This window comes from Camellia sinensis, chromosome 4, assembly GCF_055761805.1.
Source record: "Camellia sinensis isolate YWXY chromosome 4, ASM5576180v1, whole genome shotgun sequence".
NCBI classification, from domain to species: domain Eukaryota; kingdom Viridiplantae; phylum Streptophyta; class Magnoliopsida; order Ericales; family Theaceae; genus Camellia; species Camellia sinensis.
Genome location: NC_138964.1, coordinates 102,235,719 through 102,254,307, shown reverse-complemented (window position 1 = coordinate 102,254,307; position 18,589 = coordinate 102,235,719). Strand labels below are relative to the sequence as shown.

At 31.9% G+C, this 18,589-nt stretch overlaps 2 protein-coding genes across 2 annotated transcripts; both read left to right on the top strand.

The window, feature by feature from the left end:
- Positions 1 to 4,950: 4,950 nt before the first annotated feature.
- Positions 4,951 to 6,768, top strand: LOC145823930 (disease resistance RPP13-like protein 4). Its single transcript, XM_082923501.1, has one exon. It carries the CDS (start codon positions 4,951 to 4,953, stop codon positions 6,766 to 6,768), a length of 1,818 nt encoding a protein of 605 aa, XP_082779627.1.
- Positions 6,769 to 9,724: 2,956 nt separating this feature from the next.
- Positions 9,725 to 11,545, top strand: LOC114297198 (uncharacterized). Its single transcript, XM_082923500.1, has 2 exons — positions 9,725 to 11,033; positions 11,118 to 11,545. Exons 1-2 carry the CDS (start codon positions 9,725 to 9,727, stop codon positions 11,543 to 11,545), a joined length of 1,737 nt encoding a protein of 578 aa, XP_082779626.1.
- Positions 11,546 to 18,589: the final 7,044 nt, after the last annotated feature.

Here is an 18,589-nt window from a genome sequence, read left to right as displayed (position 1 = left end):
AGAATGCCATGGAATTTATAGGGCCAATGGTGACTATTCAAAAATTCTGAATAGGTATGCAAACTGCCGAATAGGTACAGTTTTGAAACTGAACAGATAGTTTCAAATTTTGAACAGATCTGTTTAACTGCAGCAGTTAAAAAACCGCTGGGCAGTTTTCCTAAACTATTTGAATAGTTTGAACCTGTAGAGATTGGACTGGTGGAGGTTTGTTTGGACAAAAAAATTTTGGCGCAAAATTAAATTAATTTCGTTCTGAAATTCAAATTAATTTTTTCCACAAGAATTTTTGAAAAAATTCAAATGAATTTTGTCCAAAAAATTAATGTTAGAACCGACCCAACCCACACCCGCGCCCGGCACGACCGGTCAGACGGCGGTGCGCGTGTGTGGTGGTTTGGGCTAAGGTTTACTTTGTCCATGACTCCTCCTTTCCACAAACTTGGGATGCCCCTTGGAGCCCAACCCAAGGTTGTACACTTAGAGCCTGTATACTCACAAAAGCTCTCTTAAAGTTTCAATGTGGGACAACCCATTTCAAGGAAACCCACATTTAATTCTTTAAATGTCCATTCCACGAACGTCAAGTTCCCATTCACTCATAAATGGTTTTGATGAACCGTCTTCACCGTGTGACTTGTCATACGGTAAAGAACACGTCACCTCTTTAGACCACCTCAAAAGACATGTGGGACCCTCTTTATTTTGGGTTCAAAGTTGGCTCAAAATAAACCTATAAAAACCAAATTTTCCAGCATAGTAATTTCCTTCTCTCATTAAAAATATTGGCTCTACATGTTCATTTGCTGAATCAAATGTATGTTATGTCTTCAAGGTCATCCATCAAGGCTTCTTTACAAATTTTCAAGAAAGTTGCACTTGGTTTATAAAAAATAAAGAAAAAAAATTGTAGTCTTTATTGATTATTGATTATTGTATCTTGCGAAAAAAATACAATAATATTGATTATAATATATTTATTGATTATTGTATTTTGTGAAAAAAAGTTAAGTGTGCTTGCTGTGTGTTGTGTCACTATGTCATAAAAATTATAAATGGTGAATTTATAATATACATAAAGTAAGAATTGTGAAGAATAAAATTATACGCATCAATTGTGATTACCTTACAAATATTGTGTCATGTTATGAACAATAATTTATAAATATTACGACTAATTTAGTTATTTGTCAAAAAAATGTTTTGTTAATACTTCGTTTGGTTTGATTGATTTATAGAGAAAAAAAAAAATGAAATGGAAGGAAATAAATTTTAATTACTTGTTTGGATTGTCAGATATGAGAAAAATAGAAAGAAAGGGTGAGGAACACATTTATCTCATAACCCGTATTTTCAATCTCTTCAAAAGTGGAAATATTAGAAGAGAAATGAAACTTATCAAGAGGGTGTTTGCGATGATCTAAATAAGTATATTTTTTTCATGAAAGATGTGTAAAAAAAGTAGAGAGGTGATTTGACCTAAAAAAGATAAAAAGATTATAAAAAAAAAAAGTGCTAATATAGGGGATGCCAAATAGTGCCCAAATATTATTTTGTTATGATATTAAAATTAACTTTTTAGATATAGACCAAATAAAATGACTAACACTTATAACAAGTGAATTTAGTAAAAAAAACAGAGTATCATTTCTGTTCTTTTTCTGTTATATAATTTAACTAAACAACATTAAAGAGAAATTAATATAACTTTTTTTTTCAGTTATCTATCAAACAAAATAAATAAAAAGATAAAGGAATTATAATTTTTTTTCTTTTTTCTCATAACTTATCTAATCATTTCTTTTATGTTCTCTCTTAAATTACCAAACAATAGTGTAAAGATTTCAGTAAAAAATTAGTAAAACATCCTTCTCTAATTTTGGATAGTAAGAAAAGTCTAATATATATATTTTTTATTAGTTAAGATTTCTTGATGGAATTTCTCTGTGATTATAGCAAAGAAATTTATTTGTGAAAATTAAAATTTCTCTGTGTCGAGTGTCAAATTTTTTTTGTAAAAATATTAAGGAATCCCAACAATTATAAAAATATTATATATCATTTATTTTATAAAATTTTAATATTAAGTATCTTTAAAAAAATCTCCTTTACACTAATCTCAATTATAAAAATCTCCTTTACATTAATTACCAAACAATAGTGTAAAGATTTTAGAGTGTCTTTTGCAAAAGAAATTGGCTGGCTGTTTCAACTTTTAGATTATAGAAAATTAGTAAAACATCCTTTTTCTAATTTTGGAAAGTAAGGGAAGTCTAATATATATATTTTTTATTAGTTAAGATTCCTTGATGAAATTTCTATGTGATTATACCAGAGAAATTTCTTTATGAAAATTGAAATTTCTTTTTGTCAGGATAAAATTTCTGTGTCAAATTTTTTCTGTAAAAATATTTAGAAATCCCAACTATAATAAAAACATTATATATAATTTATTTTATAAAATTTTAATCTCAAGAATCTTAAAAAAAATCCCCTTTACATTAATCTCAATAATTTGAAAATGACAAACCAACGAAATTTTTTGGATACCACGGAAACCACGCGGCTTCAACAACCAGGTCCGCTCCTTCCTTATATCTTCTGCACCTTTTCTCAGTCCTTACTTTGTCACTTTCCTCTCTTTCTCCACAAATTATTCGATACGTTGGACTTATATCATATAAAAAATGTAATCCAGGACAAAAGTTCAGAATTTTTTATATTTTTAATTTTATTATTATTTTTATATATTATTTAATTAAAATTTTTATAATTTAGTATAAATATTTTAGAATTAGATTTGTTAATTTAGTTCATTTTATTTTCTTAACTAACAGTTGAGTTGTGCAATACACGTGTTTTTTTTTTTTAAAAAAAAAAATTGATGGTACAATGTGTTATAAAAGAATAATTTTAATTATGATTTAAAATTAAAATTAAAATTAAAATATGGTTTTAATTATTTATTTTAATAATATTTGAGCTATCGTTCTGTAAAAATCATTACTTGAATACTTATATATATTAATATTAGTTAAATTATTTATGTATTTTGATAATTTTAGTTCTATCATATTATAAAAGTGTAATTATCATATAATAATTTTATATGATATATACTAAATTATAAAATAGTAAAATAAATACTTATTTTGATATTAAAAATAATAGTTAAGTTAGACGAAAAATTAGTAACATAAAATTAAAAGTAATTCTAACTATTTAATTTTCTTTTATATTCATTTAGAAAATAAAAATATGTCGAATAGAAATTATATAAAATTTATTAAAAAAATTAAATTGTTATGGAACGTTATAATTATAGTATGCATATTATAATAGAATATACATGATATGCACCTTGTGAAGGAGGCACATTGTTGAGAAAATATTATTTTTCCCCCAAAGCTATTACTTAAAAATCAAATCAATTCTTGTTCTTTTAATCAAATCAATTTTACATATAAACTATTTAATTTTGCATGAATTTTATCCTCACCAGCAATTGTCATCTATAATCAAACAAAAGTTGCTGATATGACCCTCAAACTTGATTCGAAATTTCATTTTACCTTCCAAATTATTTCTAAAATATCAATTAGATCCCTAAACAAAATGAAATTTGAGGGTCTAATTAATATTTTATAGATAATTTGGGGGATAAAATAAAGTTTTAAATGAAAACATGATGCCAAGTCAGCAAATTCTGTCTGATCATAGACCGGGATGAAATTGATCCAAAATTGAATGATTTATGTGTAAAATTCATATAATCAAAAGAATGAATGTTGAATTGATTTTGAGTGATAGTTTGGGGACAAAGTAAAACTTCTCTCATATTGTTTAAAGAAGGGTTGAGCTTCTCCGTGAAATTTAGGGGTTGTTTGGGGTGTCCTAAATAAGTGCACTTTTTGACTTTTTATGAAATATGAGTTGGATATGAGTTGGGTTTGAAGTGATGTGATAGAGAGGTGATGTGACTTAAATAAGATGATGTGACTCAAATAGGATAGTGACTTTTTGACTTTTTGAATTTTTTTAGAAATACCAAACTTGGCCTAAGTTTCAGTGATATGACTTAAATAAGATTTTAATGATCATAAATAAGATTTTATTTATTTTTTGACTTAAATAAGATTTTATTTTTTTTAGTGATGTGACTTTATTATAAGTTTCATTTTAATGATCATAATTATTTATTTTGTAGGGTATTCAATGTAGTTAAATTGATAATCGTAACATTTTTATTGTTTTCGAAAAATTGAACAAATATATATTTTTAAAATAGACTGTTTATTTTTTTAAGAAAAAATAAAATAAAAATATTATAATTATTGAATCAATTTAATTTTTTTTATATAAATAATATACATAAAAAATTTATAAAATAAAAAATTTAAATTATTAAAATAAGATTCATAATAATTTTTTTTTTTTGAACTATAGATTCATAATAAACTTGATAGACCAAAACAGAACCGTAATAAAATCCACCCTCAACTTCTCTCCAGAGAACGCGGTTCAACAACCCTGGTCTTCCCCGCGTCTCATCAATTATTGCCTCGGTAAACATCTGTAATAGGTCACGCCCTTCTTTATCTCTTCTGCAACTTTTCTTGGTCTCATTTGGCGTGTCTCTCTCTCTCTCTCTCCCACACACAGAGGCACACACACACTCCCTCTCTCTCTCTCTCTCTCTCTCTCTCTCTCTCTCTCTCTCTCCCACACACACAGGCACACACACACTCCCTCTCTCTCTCTCTCTCTCTCTCTCGGTGTCACAGCGTTTCTTCTCTCTCATGATCCATCTCTCTCTTTGAAACCTGACCATCAAAGAAAAAACGTGTTTACTCTCTCTCATGATCCATTTTTCTCTTTTAAACCCAGACCAGACCATCAAAGAAAAAACCTGTCCTCTCTCTCTCTCTCCCTCTCTCTCTCTCTCTAGCCATGGACAGTAGTATCTTTCAACCAAATCCACTTAATAACCATCACCACAAAGCTACCACCGCCACAAACAACAACGACGACTACCAAGTTTTAGATCCTGATCTCACTAACATGATTGATCGAGATCTTAATTTCATGAAAGAGACCATGACAGAGATTCAGAAGTTTGTAGATCATATGAATGTGCAAATCAACCAGGCTTGTGAGAAATTTGAGAAGCTCAAAACAAGAGGAGGGAGCGATACTAACGAACTTGACCTACTGAAAATGTCTGTCAAGAAGTTGAAATCCCAGATTCCCTCCAAGCTTAAAATCCGTTATGATTATGATTCAAAACCACATCGGAAACCATGGTTTGATGGATCCATTAACAGTAGCAGCAGCAACTACCAAGTCGACGTAAACAAGGCCGGCAATTTCTACAGTTTGCGCAATCAGCCACAGTTTGATTACCCCACTGCACGTGAAGTTATCCAGGTGTCTGACCTTAGCTTCCCCCCGATAAAAGAGTTTTTGAAATTTTTCAGGATTTTCCCAGAAATGGCTACCATAAAGAAGAGGTTTATGATTTACTGGTGGATTGGACGGGAACATCTGTACAATTTTGTGATGTGGCAGACGGCAGAGGATACTGTCAACCAGATCTTGGATGCGCTTACTGCAATGGGCTTCATCGAGCCTATCTACAAAAATTGTGGATTGGTTGTGGATAGCTACAGGATGCCCCCTTACATTCGTTCTGCTTTAAACATTGAACCAGAGTGGTATGGTTTTGATTATTTTCCGGATCGATGCCTCACCTGTTGGAATGGCTGCATCTTCAACATTGATGCGGCTATTATTGATGGAAGACATGAAATTATTTTCAAAAGGGGCACCAATTTGAAATATGCTTACTTGGGAAGGTGGCAGAGCTCGGTCACACATCACATTGAAGTCCCAGACATCAAAATTTTCAATGCACTCAAGAATATGAAACAATTGAGGTTTCTTAGCCTTCGAGGAATTTCTTTGATTACAGAGCTTCCTCAGTTCATTTTACAACTGACTGAGCTTCGGATTCTGGATCTCAAAGCGTGTCACAATCTTGAAGTGATTCCAGATTGGATTGGCTTGCTTAAGAATTTGACACACTTGGATATATCTGAGTGTTACCTTTTAAATCATATGCCCAAGGGGCTTGGTGCACTATCTAATCTCGGAGTCCTTAAGGGATTTATTATTGGAAATTCCAACGACAAAAAGTCATGTACTATCAATGATTTGACAAAATTGTCAAAGCTACGAAAATTGAGCATATCCACAAGTATGAAAGAATTTCCAACAGATCTGCAACTTCGTCATTTACAAAGATTAAAATTCCTACAGAAGTTGAAAATATCTTGGTCAGGATGCATTTTACGAGGTAAAATTGATGATTCACCTAAGCAAGCACAACTATTTTCCAAGCGGACAACACTGACAAGATCATTTGTTGAGCAGCATGATCTAGAACTTCCTTCCTCAGTGAAACTCCCTTCATCGTTGCAAAAACTAGAGCTTGAGTGTTTTCCTGAGATAGATACACCCCGTTGGTTGAGGTTTAACAATTTGAATAACTTGAAGAAACTTTACATCAGAGGAGGACTATTGCGCAAGCTAGACAAAATAGTAGCTTTCAATGTTGAAATGTTGCAATTGAAGTACTTAAGTGACTTCCAGATGCGTTGGATGGACCTTAGGAGGTTATTTCCCAGGTTGATTTACTTGGAGAAAGTAGAATGTCCCAGCCTCAATTACTTCCCGTGTGATCAGAATGGTGTTTGGCTAAGGAAATAGCATACCCTGCAAATTAATGTCTTGAGAGATAGTATTTAGTAATTTCCCTATCTCATGAAAAACTAGTTGTACGTATTTATTTATTCAATCAAATGTATATGTCTTCAAGGTCATTCATTAAGGCTTCTTTACAAGTTTTCAATAAAGTTGCATTTGGGTAAGGCAGAGTATGTCTTTACTGGTATTTTTTTTTTTTTTTTTTTTTTGGTGGGTGGGGGGGGGGGGGATTACAAAAAGAAAAAAAAATCAAAGATGAATTTTGTCAAAAAAACAAACTTTAGTTTTTAGTTTTATCAATTTTAATTCTAATTTTTTTAGTTTGTTTTCAATTTAAACCATCCACTTACTTCCTTTTAAGTAAAATTGACAGAAAAATAGTATTTTAGTCATTAAACTCAATGTAGTTTTGCAAAAAATTTCTAAAATATCTGTTTTTATTGAGTTTAAAGACTAAAATATACATTTTTCGAGAGTTTAAATCTCAATAATTTGAAAATGACAAACCAACGAAATTTTGGATACCACGGAAACCACGCGGCTTCAACAACCAGGTCCGCTCCTTCCTTATGTCTTCTGCACCTTTTCTCGGTCCTTACTTTGTCACTTTCCTCTCTTTCTCCACAAATTATTCGATACGTTGGATTTATATCATATAAAAAATGTAATCCAGGACAAAAGTTCAGAAATTTTTATATTTTTAATTTTATTATTATTTTTATATATTATTTAATTAAAATTTTTGTAATTTAGTATAAATATTTTAGAATTAGATTTCTTAATTTAGTTCATTTTATTTTCTTAACTAACAGTTGAGCTGTGTTTTTTTTTTTAAAAAAAAAAAATTTGATGGTACAATGTGTTATAAAAGAATAATTTTAATTATGATTTAAAATTAAAATTAAAATTAAAATATGGTTTTAATTATTTATTTTAATAATATTTGAGCTATCGTTCTGTAAAAATTGTTACTTGAATACTTATATATATTAATATTAGTTAAATTATTTATGTATTTTGATAATTTTAGTTCTATCATATTATAAAAGTGTAATTATCATATAATAATTTTATATGATATATACTAAATTATAAAATAGTAAAATAAATACTTATTTTGATATTAAAAATAATAGTTAAGTTAGACGAAAAATTAGTAACATAAAATTAAAAGTAATTCTAACTATTTAATTTTCTTTTATATTCATTTAGAAAATAAAAATATGTCGAATAGAAATTATATAAAATTTATTAAAAAAATTAAATTACTATGAAACGTTATAATTATATTATGCATATTATAATAGAATATACATGATATGCACCTTGTGAAGGAGGCACATTGTTGAGAAAATATTATTTTTCCCCCAAAGCTATTACTTAATTAAAAATCAAATCAATTCTTGTTCTTTTAATCAAATCAATTTTACATATAAACTATTTAATTTTGCATGAATTTTATCCTCACTAGCAATTGTCATCTATAATCAAACAAAAGTTGCTGATATGACCCTCAAACTTAATTCGAAATTTCATTTTACCTTTCAAATTATTTCTAAAATATCAATTAGATCCCTAAACAAAATGAAATTTGAGGGTCTAATTAATATTTTATAGATAATTTGGGGGATAAAATAAAGTTTTAAATGAAAACATGATGCCAAGTCAGCAAATTCTGTCTGATCATAGATCGGGATGAAATTGATCCAAAATTGAATGCTTTATGTGTAAAATTCATATAATCGAAAGAATGAATGTTGAATTGATTTTGAGTGATAGTTTGGGGACAAAGTAAAACTTCCCTCATATTGTTTAAAGAAGGGTTGAGCTTCTCCGTGAAATTTAGGGGTTGTTTGGGGTGTCCTAAATAAGTGCATTTTTTGACTTTTTATAAAACAACAATGATTCATCCCACTAAAAACATCACCACTAATAGCACAAATGCATTAAAAAAGTTAAAAAAAAATAAAAAAAAATACAACTCCAAGACCAAAACATCACATCATTAATGGCGGGACCCACTGCCACCTAATTAGTGGGAGCACTAATTAGTGCTCCCAAACATTTTTCTTTATAAAATATGGGTTGGATATGGGTTGAGTTTGAAGTGATGTGATAGAGAAGTGATGTGACTTAAATAAGATGATGTGACTCAAATAGGATAGTGACTTTTTGACTTTTTAAATTTTTTTAGGAATGCCAAACTTGGCCTAAGTTTCAGTGATGTGACTTAAATAAGATTTTAATGATCATAAATAAGATTTTATTTATTTTTTTGACTTAAATAAGATTTTATTTTTTTTAGTGATGTGACTTTATTATAAGTTTCATTTTAATGATCATAATTATTTATTTTGTGGGGTATTCAATGCAGTTAAACTGATAATGGTAACATTTTTACTGTTTTCGAAAAATTGAACAAATATATATTTTTAAAATAGACTGTTTATTTTTTTAAGAAAAAAAAAATATTATAATTATTGAATCAATTTAATTTTTTTTATATAAATAGTATACATAAAAAATTTATAAAATAAAAAATTTAAATTATTAAAATAAGATTCATAATAATTTTTTTTTTTGAACTATAGATTCATAATAAACAATTTTTTTTTTTGAACTATAGATTCATAATAAACTTGATAGACCAAAACAGAACCGTAACAAAATCCACCCTCAACTTCTCTCAAGAGAACGCGGTTCAACAACCCTGGTCTTCCCCGCGTCTCATCAATTATTGCCCCGGTAAACATCTGTAATAGGTCACGCCCTTCTTTATCTCTTCTGCAACTTTTCTTGGTCTCATTTGGCGTGTCTCTCTCTCTCTCTCATGATCCATTTTTCTCTTTTAAACCCAGACCAGACCATCAAAGAAAAAACCTGTCCTCTCTCTCTCTCTCTCTCTCTCTAGCCAAGACTCCAACACGACCCTGTTTTGGTAGTAGTTCCTTTCAAAGCCATGGACAGTAGTATCTTTCAGCCAAATCCACTTAATAACCATCACCACAAAGCTACCACCGCCACAAACAACAACGACGACTACCAAGTTGGAGATCCTGATCTCACTAGCATGATTGATCGAGATCTTAATTTCATGAAAGAGACCATGACAGAGATTCAGAAGTTTGTAGATCATATGAATGTGCAAATCAACCAGGCTTGTGAGAAATTTGAGGAGCTCAAAACAAGAGGAGGGAGCGATACTAACGAACTTGGCCTACTGAAAATGTCTGTCAAGAAGTTGAAATCCCAGATTCCCTCCAAGCTTAAAATCCGTTATGATTATGATTCAAAACCACATCGGAAACCATGGTTTGATGGATCCATTAACAGTAGCAGCGACAACTACCAAGTCGACGTAAACAAGGCCGGCAATTTCTACAGTTTGCACAATCAGCCACAGTTTGATCACACCACTGCACCTGAAGTTATCCAGGAGTCTGGCCGTAGCTTTCGCCCGAAAGTACAAAACTTTTTGAAAGTTTTCGGGATTTTCCCAGAAATGGCTACCATAAAGAAGAGGTTTATGATTCACTGGTTGATTGGACAGGAAAAGCTGTACGATTTTATGATGTGGAATACGGGAGAGGATACTGTCGACGAGATCTTGGATGCATTTACTGCAAAGGGCTTCATCGAGCCTATCTACAAAAATTGTGGATTGGTTGTGGATAGCTACAGGATGCCCCCTTACATTCGTTCTGCTTTAACCATTGAATCAGAGTGGTTTGGTTTTGATTATTTTCCGGATCGATGCCTCACCTGTTGGAATAGATGCATCTTCAACATTGATGCGGCTATTATTGATGGAAGACATGAAATTATTTTCAAAAGGGGCACCAATTTGGAAGTTGCTTACTTGGGAAGGTGGCAGAGCTCGGTCACACATCACATTGAAGTCCCAGACATCAAAATTTTCAATGCACTCAAGAATATGAAACAATTGAGATTTCTTAGCCTTCGAGGAATTTCTTTGATTACAGAGCTTCCTCAATTCATTTCACAATTGACTAAGCTTCAGATTCTGGATCTCAAAGCGTGTCACAATCTTGAGGTGATTCCAGATTGGATTGGCTTGCTTAAGAATTTGACATACTTGGACATATCTGAGTGTTACCTTTTAAATCATATACCCAAGGGGCTTGGTGCACTATCTAATCTCCGAGTCCTTAAGGGATTTATTATTGGAAATTCCAACGACAAAAAGTCATGTACTATCAATGATTTGACAAAATTGTCATGGCTAAGAAAAGTGAGCATGTCCACAAGTATGAAAGAATTTCCAACAGATCTGCAACTTCGTCATTTACAAAGATTAAAATTCCTATAGAAGTTGAAAATATCTTGGTCAGGATGCATTTTACGAGGTAAAATTGATGATTCACCTAAGCAAGCACAACTATTTTCCAAGCGGACAACACTGACAAGATCATTTGTTGAGCAGCATGATCCAGAACTTCCTCCCTCAGTGAAACTTCCTTCATCGTTGCAAAAATTAGAGCTTGAGTGTTTTCCTGAGATAGATACACCCAGTTGGTTGAGGTCCAACAATTTGAAGAACTTGAAGAAACTTTACATCAAAGGAGGACTATTGTGTAAGCTAGACGAAATAGTAGCTGCCAATGTTGAAATGTTGCAATTGATGTACTTAAGTGACTTCCAGATGAGTTGGATGGACCTTAGTAGCTTATTTCCCACGTTGATTTACTTGGAGAAAGTAGAATGTCCCGGCCTCAATTCCTTCCCGTGTAATCAGAATGGTGTTTGGCTAAGGAAATGACAAATCTCAACCATACAACACACCACTCTAGGAAACTTTAGGGGAAAAAAAAAACTTTAGAGGATCCTTGGTGGCAAATTAATGTCTTGAGAGATAGTATTTAGTAATTTCCCTCTCTCATGAAAAACTAGTTGTACGTATTTATTTATTGAATCAAATGTATATGTCTTCAAGGTCATTCATCAAGGCTTCTTTACAAGTTTTCAATAAAGTTGCATTTGGGTAAGGCAGAGTATGTCTTTACTGGTATTTTTTTTTTCTTTGGGTGGGTGGGTGGGAGGAGGGGGGGGGGAATTACAAAAAGAAAAAAAAAAGGAAAAAAATCAAAGATGAATTTTGTCAAAAAAAACAAACTTTAATTTTTAGTTTATCAATTTTAATTCTAATTTTTTTAATTTGTTTTCAATTTAAACCATCCACTTACTTCCTTTTAAGTAAAATTGACAGAAAAATAGTATTTTAGTCATTAAACTCAATGTAGTTTTGCGAAATATTTCTAAAATATCTGTTCTTATTGAGTTTAAAGACTAAAATATACTTTTTTCGAGAGTTTAAATTGATGAAAATAGGTAAATGATTTAAGTTGAAAACAAACCAAAAGATCATAATTTAAATTGACAAAATTAAAAATTCATATTTATTTTTTTATAGGCTCAAATCTTAGGATTTTTTTCTATAATTTTTTTTTTTTTATATAGTTTTCTTGTATGTTACCCGATGGGGGTTATATTACATGAGTTCAAGTTCAAAATTTACCATTTCTCTAATTAGGAATCTTGTAATCACTACAAAAAAAGTGGACTTATGAGACGAAACTTTTTGCGACGGCACATTTGCCGTCGCAAAAAATGAGTTTTTACGACGGCACAACTTGCCGTCGCAAAAAATGTGACTTTTTGAGACGACACAACTTGTCGTCGCAAAAAATAAAGTATTTGCGACGGCAGAAATTGTTGTTGCAAAAAAAAATAGAGTATTTACGATGGCAGAGATTGCTGTCGCAAAAAAAATAGAGTTCTTGCGACAGTACCAGCTGCAGTCGCAAAAAAAAAAAAAAAAAAAAAAGAGTTTTTTGCGATTGTAATACGTACCATTGCAAAAAAAAAAAAAAAATATATATATATATATATTGTGGCTTTGAGACGGCTTCATATGTATAGTCATAAAATGGTTTAAATAAATGCAACGGTATTTTTCTGTTACAAAAAAAAAATAAAAAAATAAAAAACGACGTCGTCTCACTCTTTTGAACATTTCTCTTTTCACCAATTTTTTCATCTTTCTATCTCTCTGTCTCTATCTCTATCTCTCTCTCTCTCTCTCTCTCTCTCACTCTCTCACTCATCACTCTTCTTTGTCTGTCTGTCTCTTTCTTTCTCTCCATGTCTCTGTCTCTCTTCTCTTTCTCTTTCTCACTCATCACTCTTCTTTGTCTGTCTGTCTCTTTTTTTCTCTCCATGTCTCTGTCTCTCTTCTCTTTCTCTTTCTCACTCATCACTCTTTTCTGTCTGTCTGTCTCTCTCTTTCTCTCTGTGTCTCTCGTCCATATTTCTTCTCTTTATCTCTCTCATCTCTCTTCTCTTTATCTCTCTCGCTCTCTCACTCATCTCTCTCTGTCTCTCTCTCGTTTATCTATTTTCGCTCTTTTTTTTTCTCTCTCTCTCTCTCTCTCTCTCTTTGTCTATATCTTTTCATCCATTTTTTCATCTTCATCTCTCTCTTACTCATCACTCTTCTCTCTCTGTCTGTCTGTCTATTTGTCCCTTTCTCTCTTTGTGTCTCTCACTCATCTATCTCTTCTCTCATCTCTTTTCTCTCTCTGTCTCTTTTGTTCATCTCTCTTCTCTTTATCTCTCTCGCCCATCTCTCTTCTTTCTTCTCTCTATCTCTCTCATCTCTCATCTTTTTCTGTCTTTCTCGCTCATCTCTCTTCTCTCTATCTTTCTCTCTGTCTCTCTCGTTCATCTCTTTTCTTTTCATGTCTCTCTCGCTCATCTCTCTTCTCTTTATCTCTCTCGTCCATCTCTCTTCTCTATCTGTCTCTTTTCTGTCTCTCTATCTCTATCTCTTTCTCTTTCTCTCTCTCTCTCTCTCTCTCTCTCCCACTATGTTTGCGTTGCTCACTCTCTCCCTCCCGTCTTCTCTATTTACTGAGCTCCCTCTCGATTTATCGATCCACTATACGAAAATGCACTTTTAGCAACCACTTTGTCTCTCTCTCGCTCATCACTCTGTCTCTCTTTCTCTCTCTCTCTCTCTCTCTCTCTCTCTCTCCTTTATCTGTCTCTCATCCATCTCTCTCTTTCGCCACCCATCTCCTCTACCACCTTCACCATTACTGCAAACGCCATTCTTTCACCACCACCACTACTTCCACTGTCTCCACTTCACCTCTACGACTACCATGACTTCTACCATCGCCACCACTCCACTACCACTGCCACTACCACTACCACCACTACTACGACTACTATTACCTCTCATCCACCGCCGCTACTCCATCTCCTATACCACTACCACAACTTCATCACTAATCTCCTTCGCCATCACCACCACCACCACCACCACCACCTCTTATCCACCACTTTTACCACTATTGTCGCTCCCTCTCCTCCACTACAAAAAATTTGTTTGGTTATGATTTTTTAATAGAGTGTTGAATTGAGTTTTGAATTGTATGTGGAATTGAGTTTTGAAAGTTTGATGTGACATGTGAAATAAAAAAATTTGTTTGGTAATGAGTTTTCAAAACTTAATTCAACCTATAATTGATAATCAAACACATAACTCATAACTCGATATCCGTATTTTTTATCAACAGTCATAACCAAACTATTTTTAAAATACTCAAACAAATTTTTTTTTTCAATTTATTGTTTTTAAGTAATTTTTTTGAATATTTTTTTTTCAAACAACTTCTATGTCAATTATTTTCTGTCAATTAATTTTGTTGTCAATTAATTTTTTAGACCTGTATAAACATTAAAAATATTTAGATAATTAAAATATTAAAAATATTTAGAAAATAAAATATTAAGAATATTAAAAATATTCCGAAAATCAAAATATTAAAAATATTCCGAAAATCTAAACCAAACAAAACCTTAATTTCCTCCCTTTTTTCCCCGTCTTTCCCTCATTTTTTTTCATTTCCTTTTAGGTTTGTAGAGCCCTAAGTTTCGAATCTCTCTCTAATTAGGGTTAGCAGAGGTAGTAGCGAGAATTCGAAGAGGTCGCGTGTGGGCTGAGTAGGTACACTTGTGCTGTCGTTAGCTAGCACGAGGAGTCTTCATCAAAACCACGAGGCTTGAAGCAGGGTGCTTTGGTTCTTTTCTGGTAAATGGGTTTTATTTTCTCTGCTTTGTTCTTGTGGCTTCTCTTACTTTTTTTCGTTTTAAAAATACCCAATTTTAAACAAAAAAAAAAGCAATTAGCAATCAAGATACTACTAGTCTTGAATTGAATGTGATTGTGGTGGATTAGCAGATCTAACATTTTTCTGTGAATACATCCACCAGGTATTCTTTTATTTACTTTTAATTTTAGATATTGATGATGGTTTTGCTTTGATTTGTATTTTCCGATCTTTGCTATGTATGTGTAGATTTAGAAATTTATGTATGCTCTACGAGTTTGATCACTAAACTCGTGTTATTTTGAAACAGATTTCCCTAATCCCAAGTTGTTTTGAATGTATTTCACATCCTGGGTTTGAGAAATAAGTTTAGGGTTTAGGGTAATTTGTTCGAAAATAACATGGGTTTAGTTAATAACTCCATGATCTTCAGTGCTTCCGCTACTTTTCAGTCTTTTATTTTTTGAATTAATTTTGTTTTTGAATTTTATATTTTTATGATCTGCTGTTTTATTTTGTCCTTTGGTGCTGACTGCTGATATAGATTAACCAAGGAAAATTCATTTACAGCATATATTTTTGCCTAACTTGATTGTTATAATGGACTATAATATCAAGTTCTATATTTAAATGGTATGCGCAACTAGAGATGTACAGTGCATGATCTATCCTGTGATAATGTCGTGTTTGAAATGAGAATGAATGAGCATCACTTTGATCTCAATTATAATGGGTGATGGTCAATCTACTTTGGAACAGTTGCACAGGTATTGTTGCTTTTTTGTCCACATCAGCATGTCGGTTTATTTCGGCTATCCTTTTGAATGTCCTTGGGAGTTGGTTTTTTGTTAGTTTCTAGGTACTGTTCTAGTTGTAAGGTTCGTGTTACAAGCTATGTCTTTGGTAAGGGAACAACTGGAGAATACATAGCATCAAACGGTGGTGTTGTCACAAGTGAAGAACTTGCTCCATATCTTGATTTAGAGACTAAGAAGGAAACGGTATTTTTATGCTTGATAATCATTAAAAAAAACTAGTTTGTTGTTTTGCTCTTGCATTTGCAATGCTTGTTTGTGATAATTCTAGCTGGCAATAATGTTTGATGGGATTCTTTAGACAACTGGAAATTATCTTTTTATCGGACTACAATTCAATGGATGAACCTCTGCAATAGCTTAGATTATTCAATTCTAGAACAAGGAGCTATTTCTTGCTGATAAAAACATAAAAAAAGGAGCTATTTATGATTGTTGTTTTAGTTTCTCAGTCCTTTGGTCACTGATATTTTTCTCTTTTCAGTCTTTTTTTATTAACTCCGTTATTATTCAAGGAATGTCTTAACTTCTGAAGTTTGATTTCAAAGCTTTATAGTTATGCTTGCAATAAAGAACTGATCTTTCTTTTTATCCGGATTATTTTCATTATGAATGCTTTGCTGTTTTTGTGTTGTGTGCATATATTGTGTTTGTCTACTTCCCACCAATTTTCTTTCTTTCTTTTGTCTTCTTCTTCTTCTTCTTCTTCTTCTTCTTCTTCTTCCCATTTATTTATTTATTTATTGTGGTAATGTAGACATATTTTTCTACATCCTTGAATAACATGCTTTCAAGAAATTAAAAATTTTCTGGGTTGTTATTTACTGCCTCCAGTTAAATTCTTATTGCCCTAACCATCCTTGTCTAAATTTCTGGTTGCTTCCAGGCTGATGACTCATACATATTACATGTGCTCTTGCGGTTTGATGGTCAGCCAGAAGTAGATGAAGAGGTGTGTTAAATTGTTGTATTTGTAAAGAACTTAATTAAGGGTTTATGTTTTTAGATAGTTTTGTTTTAAATCATATTTGAATTTATGGGGTTGGTGAAATCAGATCTTCGAGCATTTAACCATTTTACTGTTGCGGTATTGTTGTCCATTGCGAGAGTCCAGATGTTCAGTGAGTGTTCAATCGGAATTTTGAAGACAACAATAACTACATCATACCGTGATTATAGTTTTTCCAAGTAAGGGTTGAAGGGTATTAAGTTCTATCTCATGTTTAAAGTTAATATAGTACAATGGTAGTAATGTTGTATCCCAAGTTCAAATGGGTTTTTGTGGTGCTAATATGTTCCATGGAAATTAAAGTTATCCAATTTGTTGAAATATGATTTCAGTGGAATTTAATTTGAAATTCCAGACTTTGTTGAGTTGAGTTGAATCAGGTTTGTGGGATTTTTAATTGAGTTCATCACGGCATGGATGGTAATCAAATGTAGTTATCTTGTATTCCAGGAAGCATGTTTAATTGGGTTAGTTTTGTAGGATTTAATTTCATGTACTAGTGTCCAGTTAGTTTGAATTGTTGTGATATCATTGCCATATTAATGTAGTGACTTTTATTTCAGACATTTGATGTTTGTCACCTATTGCGGGATTGGTGTTTAGGTGTATGATTTTGTGACTTGGAGAACTGTCGGTGTGTCTTGATAATTTAGACTAATGATGGTTTCAAGGGATGCACATTTTAATTTTAAATTTTTTGTTTTAGTCTAGTTTTAATATAATCTTTATTTTTCAGGGTTTGTAATTGGCTACCGGATGACTTGAAGAAAGAATATCTGCATAGTATGAAAGTAGTGGAGAAGGCGGTGTTGAGAGCTGTAATTTTCCCTTGTCTTTCCATTCTGTTCATTTGAAATCATCTGTGCCATGGCAGACATGAAGATGTGAATAAGATATATGTGCTTATTGCTAAATTTTAGTGAGATGATGCTAGTGATGCCCTTTCTTCTGTTAGCTTTATATTACTGCTCAGTTAGTCTTTCTTGTACAATGTATGACAGCAAAAAGAAAAAAATAGAAGATCATTTTCATATTTTTAATTATGGATGAATTTTTATTTATATACTGAACTTTTTATATTATTATGTAATTATTGATTTTTTTAAAGTTATTTTTCATTTAATACAGGTCATTTTCATAATTTTAATAATTTTATTACATTTTTTTTTTAGATGACAGCACACACAGTCTCAAAAAAAAAATTGAATAAGGATTTTTTGCGATGGCACCTTTACTGTCGCAAAAGATAGGGAATTGGTTGAAACGTAACGCCTTTAGCGACGGTTTTATTGCCGTCGCCAATAGTCCTTTAGCGACAACTCATGTGTTGTCTAAATAAACGTTTAGTGACGGTATTTTTTGCCGTCGCAAAAGACATTTTTAGCGACGGCAACACAGTGCCGTCTCAAAAAAACTCAGATTTCTACGCGTTATTTGCTACAGAATTTTTCCGTCGCAAAAAAAGGCATTTTGCCGTCACAAAAAAAGGCGACAGCGTTATGCCGTCGCTAAAACCCTTTTGCAACCCCCTTTGTTGCGACCCCCCACTTGCCATCGCAAAAAGCCACTTACCGTCACAAAAAACCTTTTGAGACGGCGTTTGGAATATTTGCAACGACGTTTTGCCGTCGCAAAAAAGCAATTTTTTTGTAGTGAATGAATTACATGAGAAAAAAATGAATTATTTACTTTACTTTGGGAAGGTAAAAAAGTGGGCACAAAGCTGTTTTGGAATGAGTATATCTATATTATCTTGAAAACTTTCGTATTAACTTTTCTTATCTTTAAATTACCTTTATGTAAGTGTAACTGTAGATTTTAAGCATGTCTTTGGATTCTACAATTGTCGTTTTGAATGCACACTT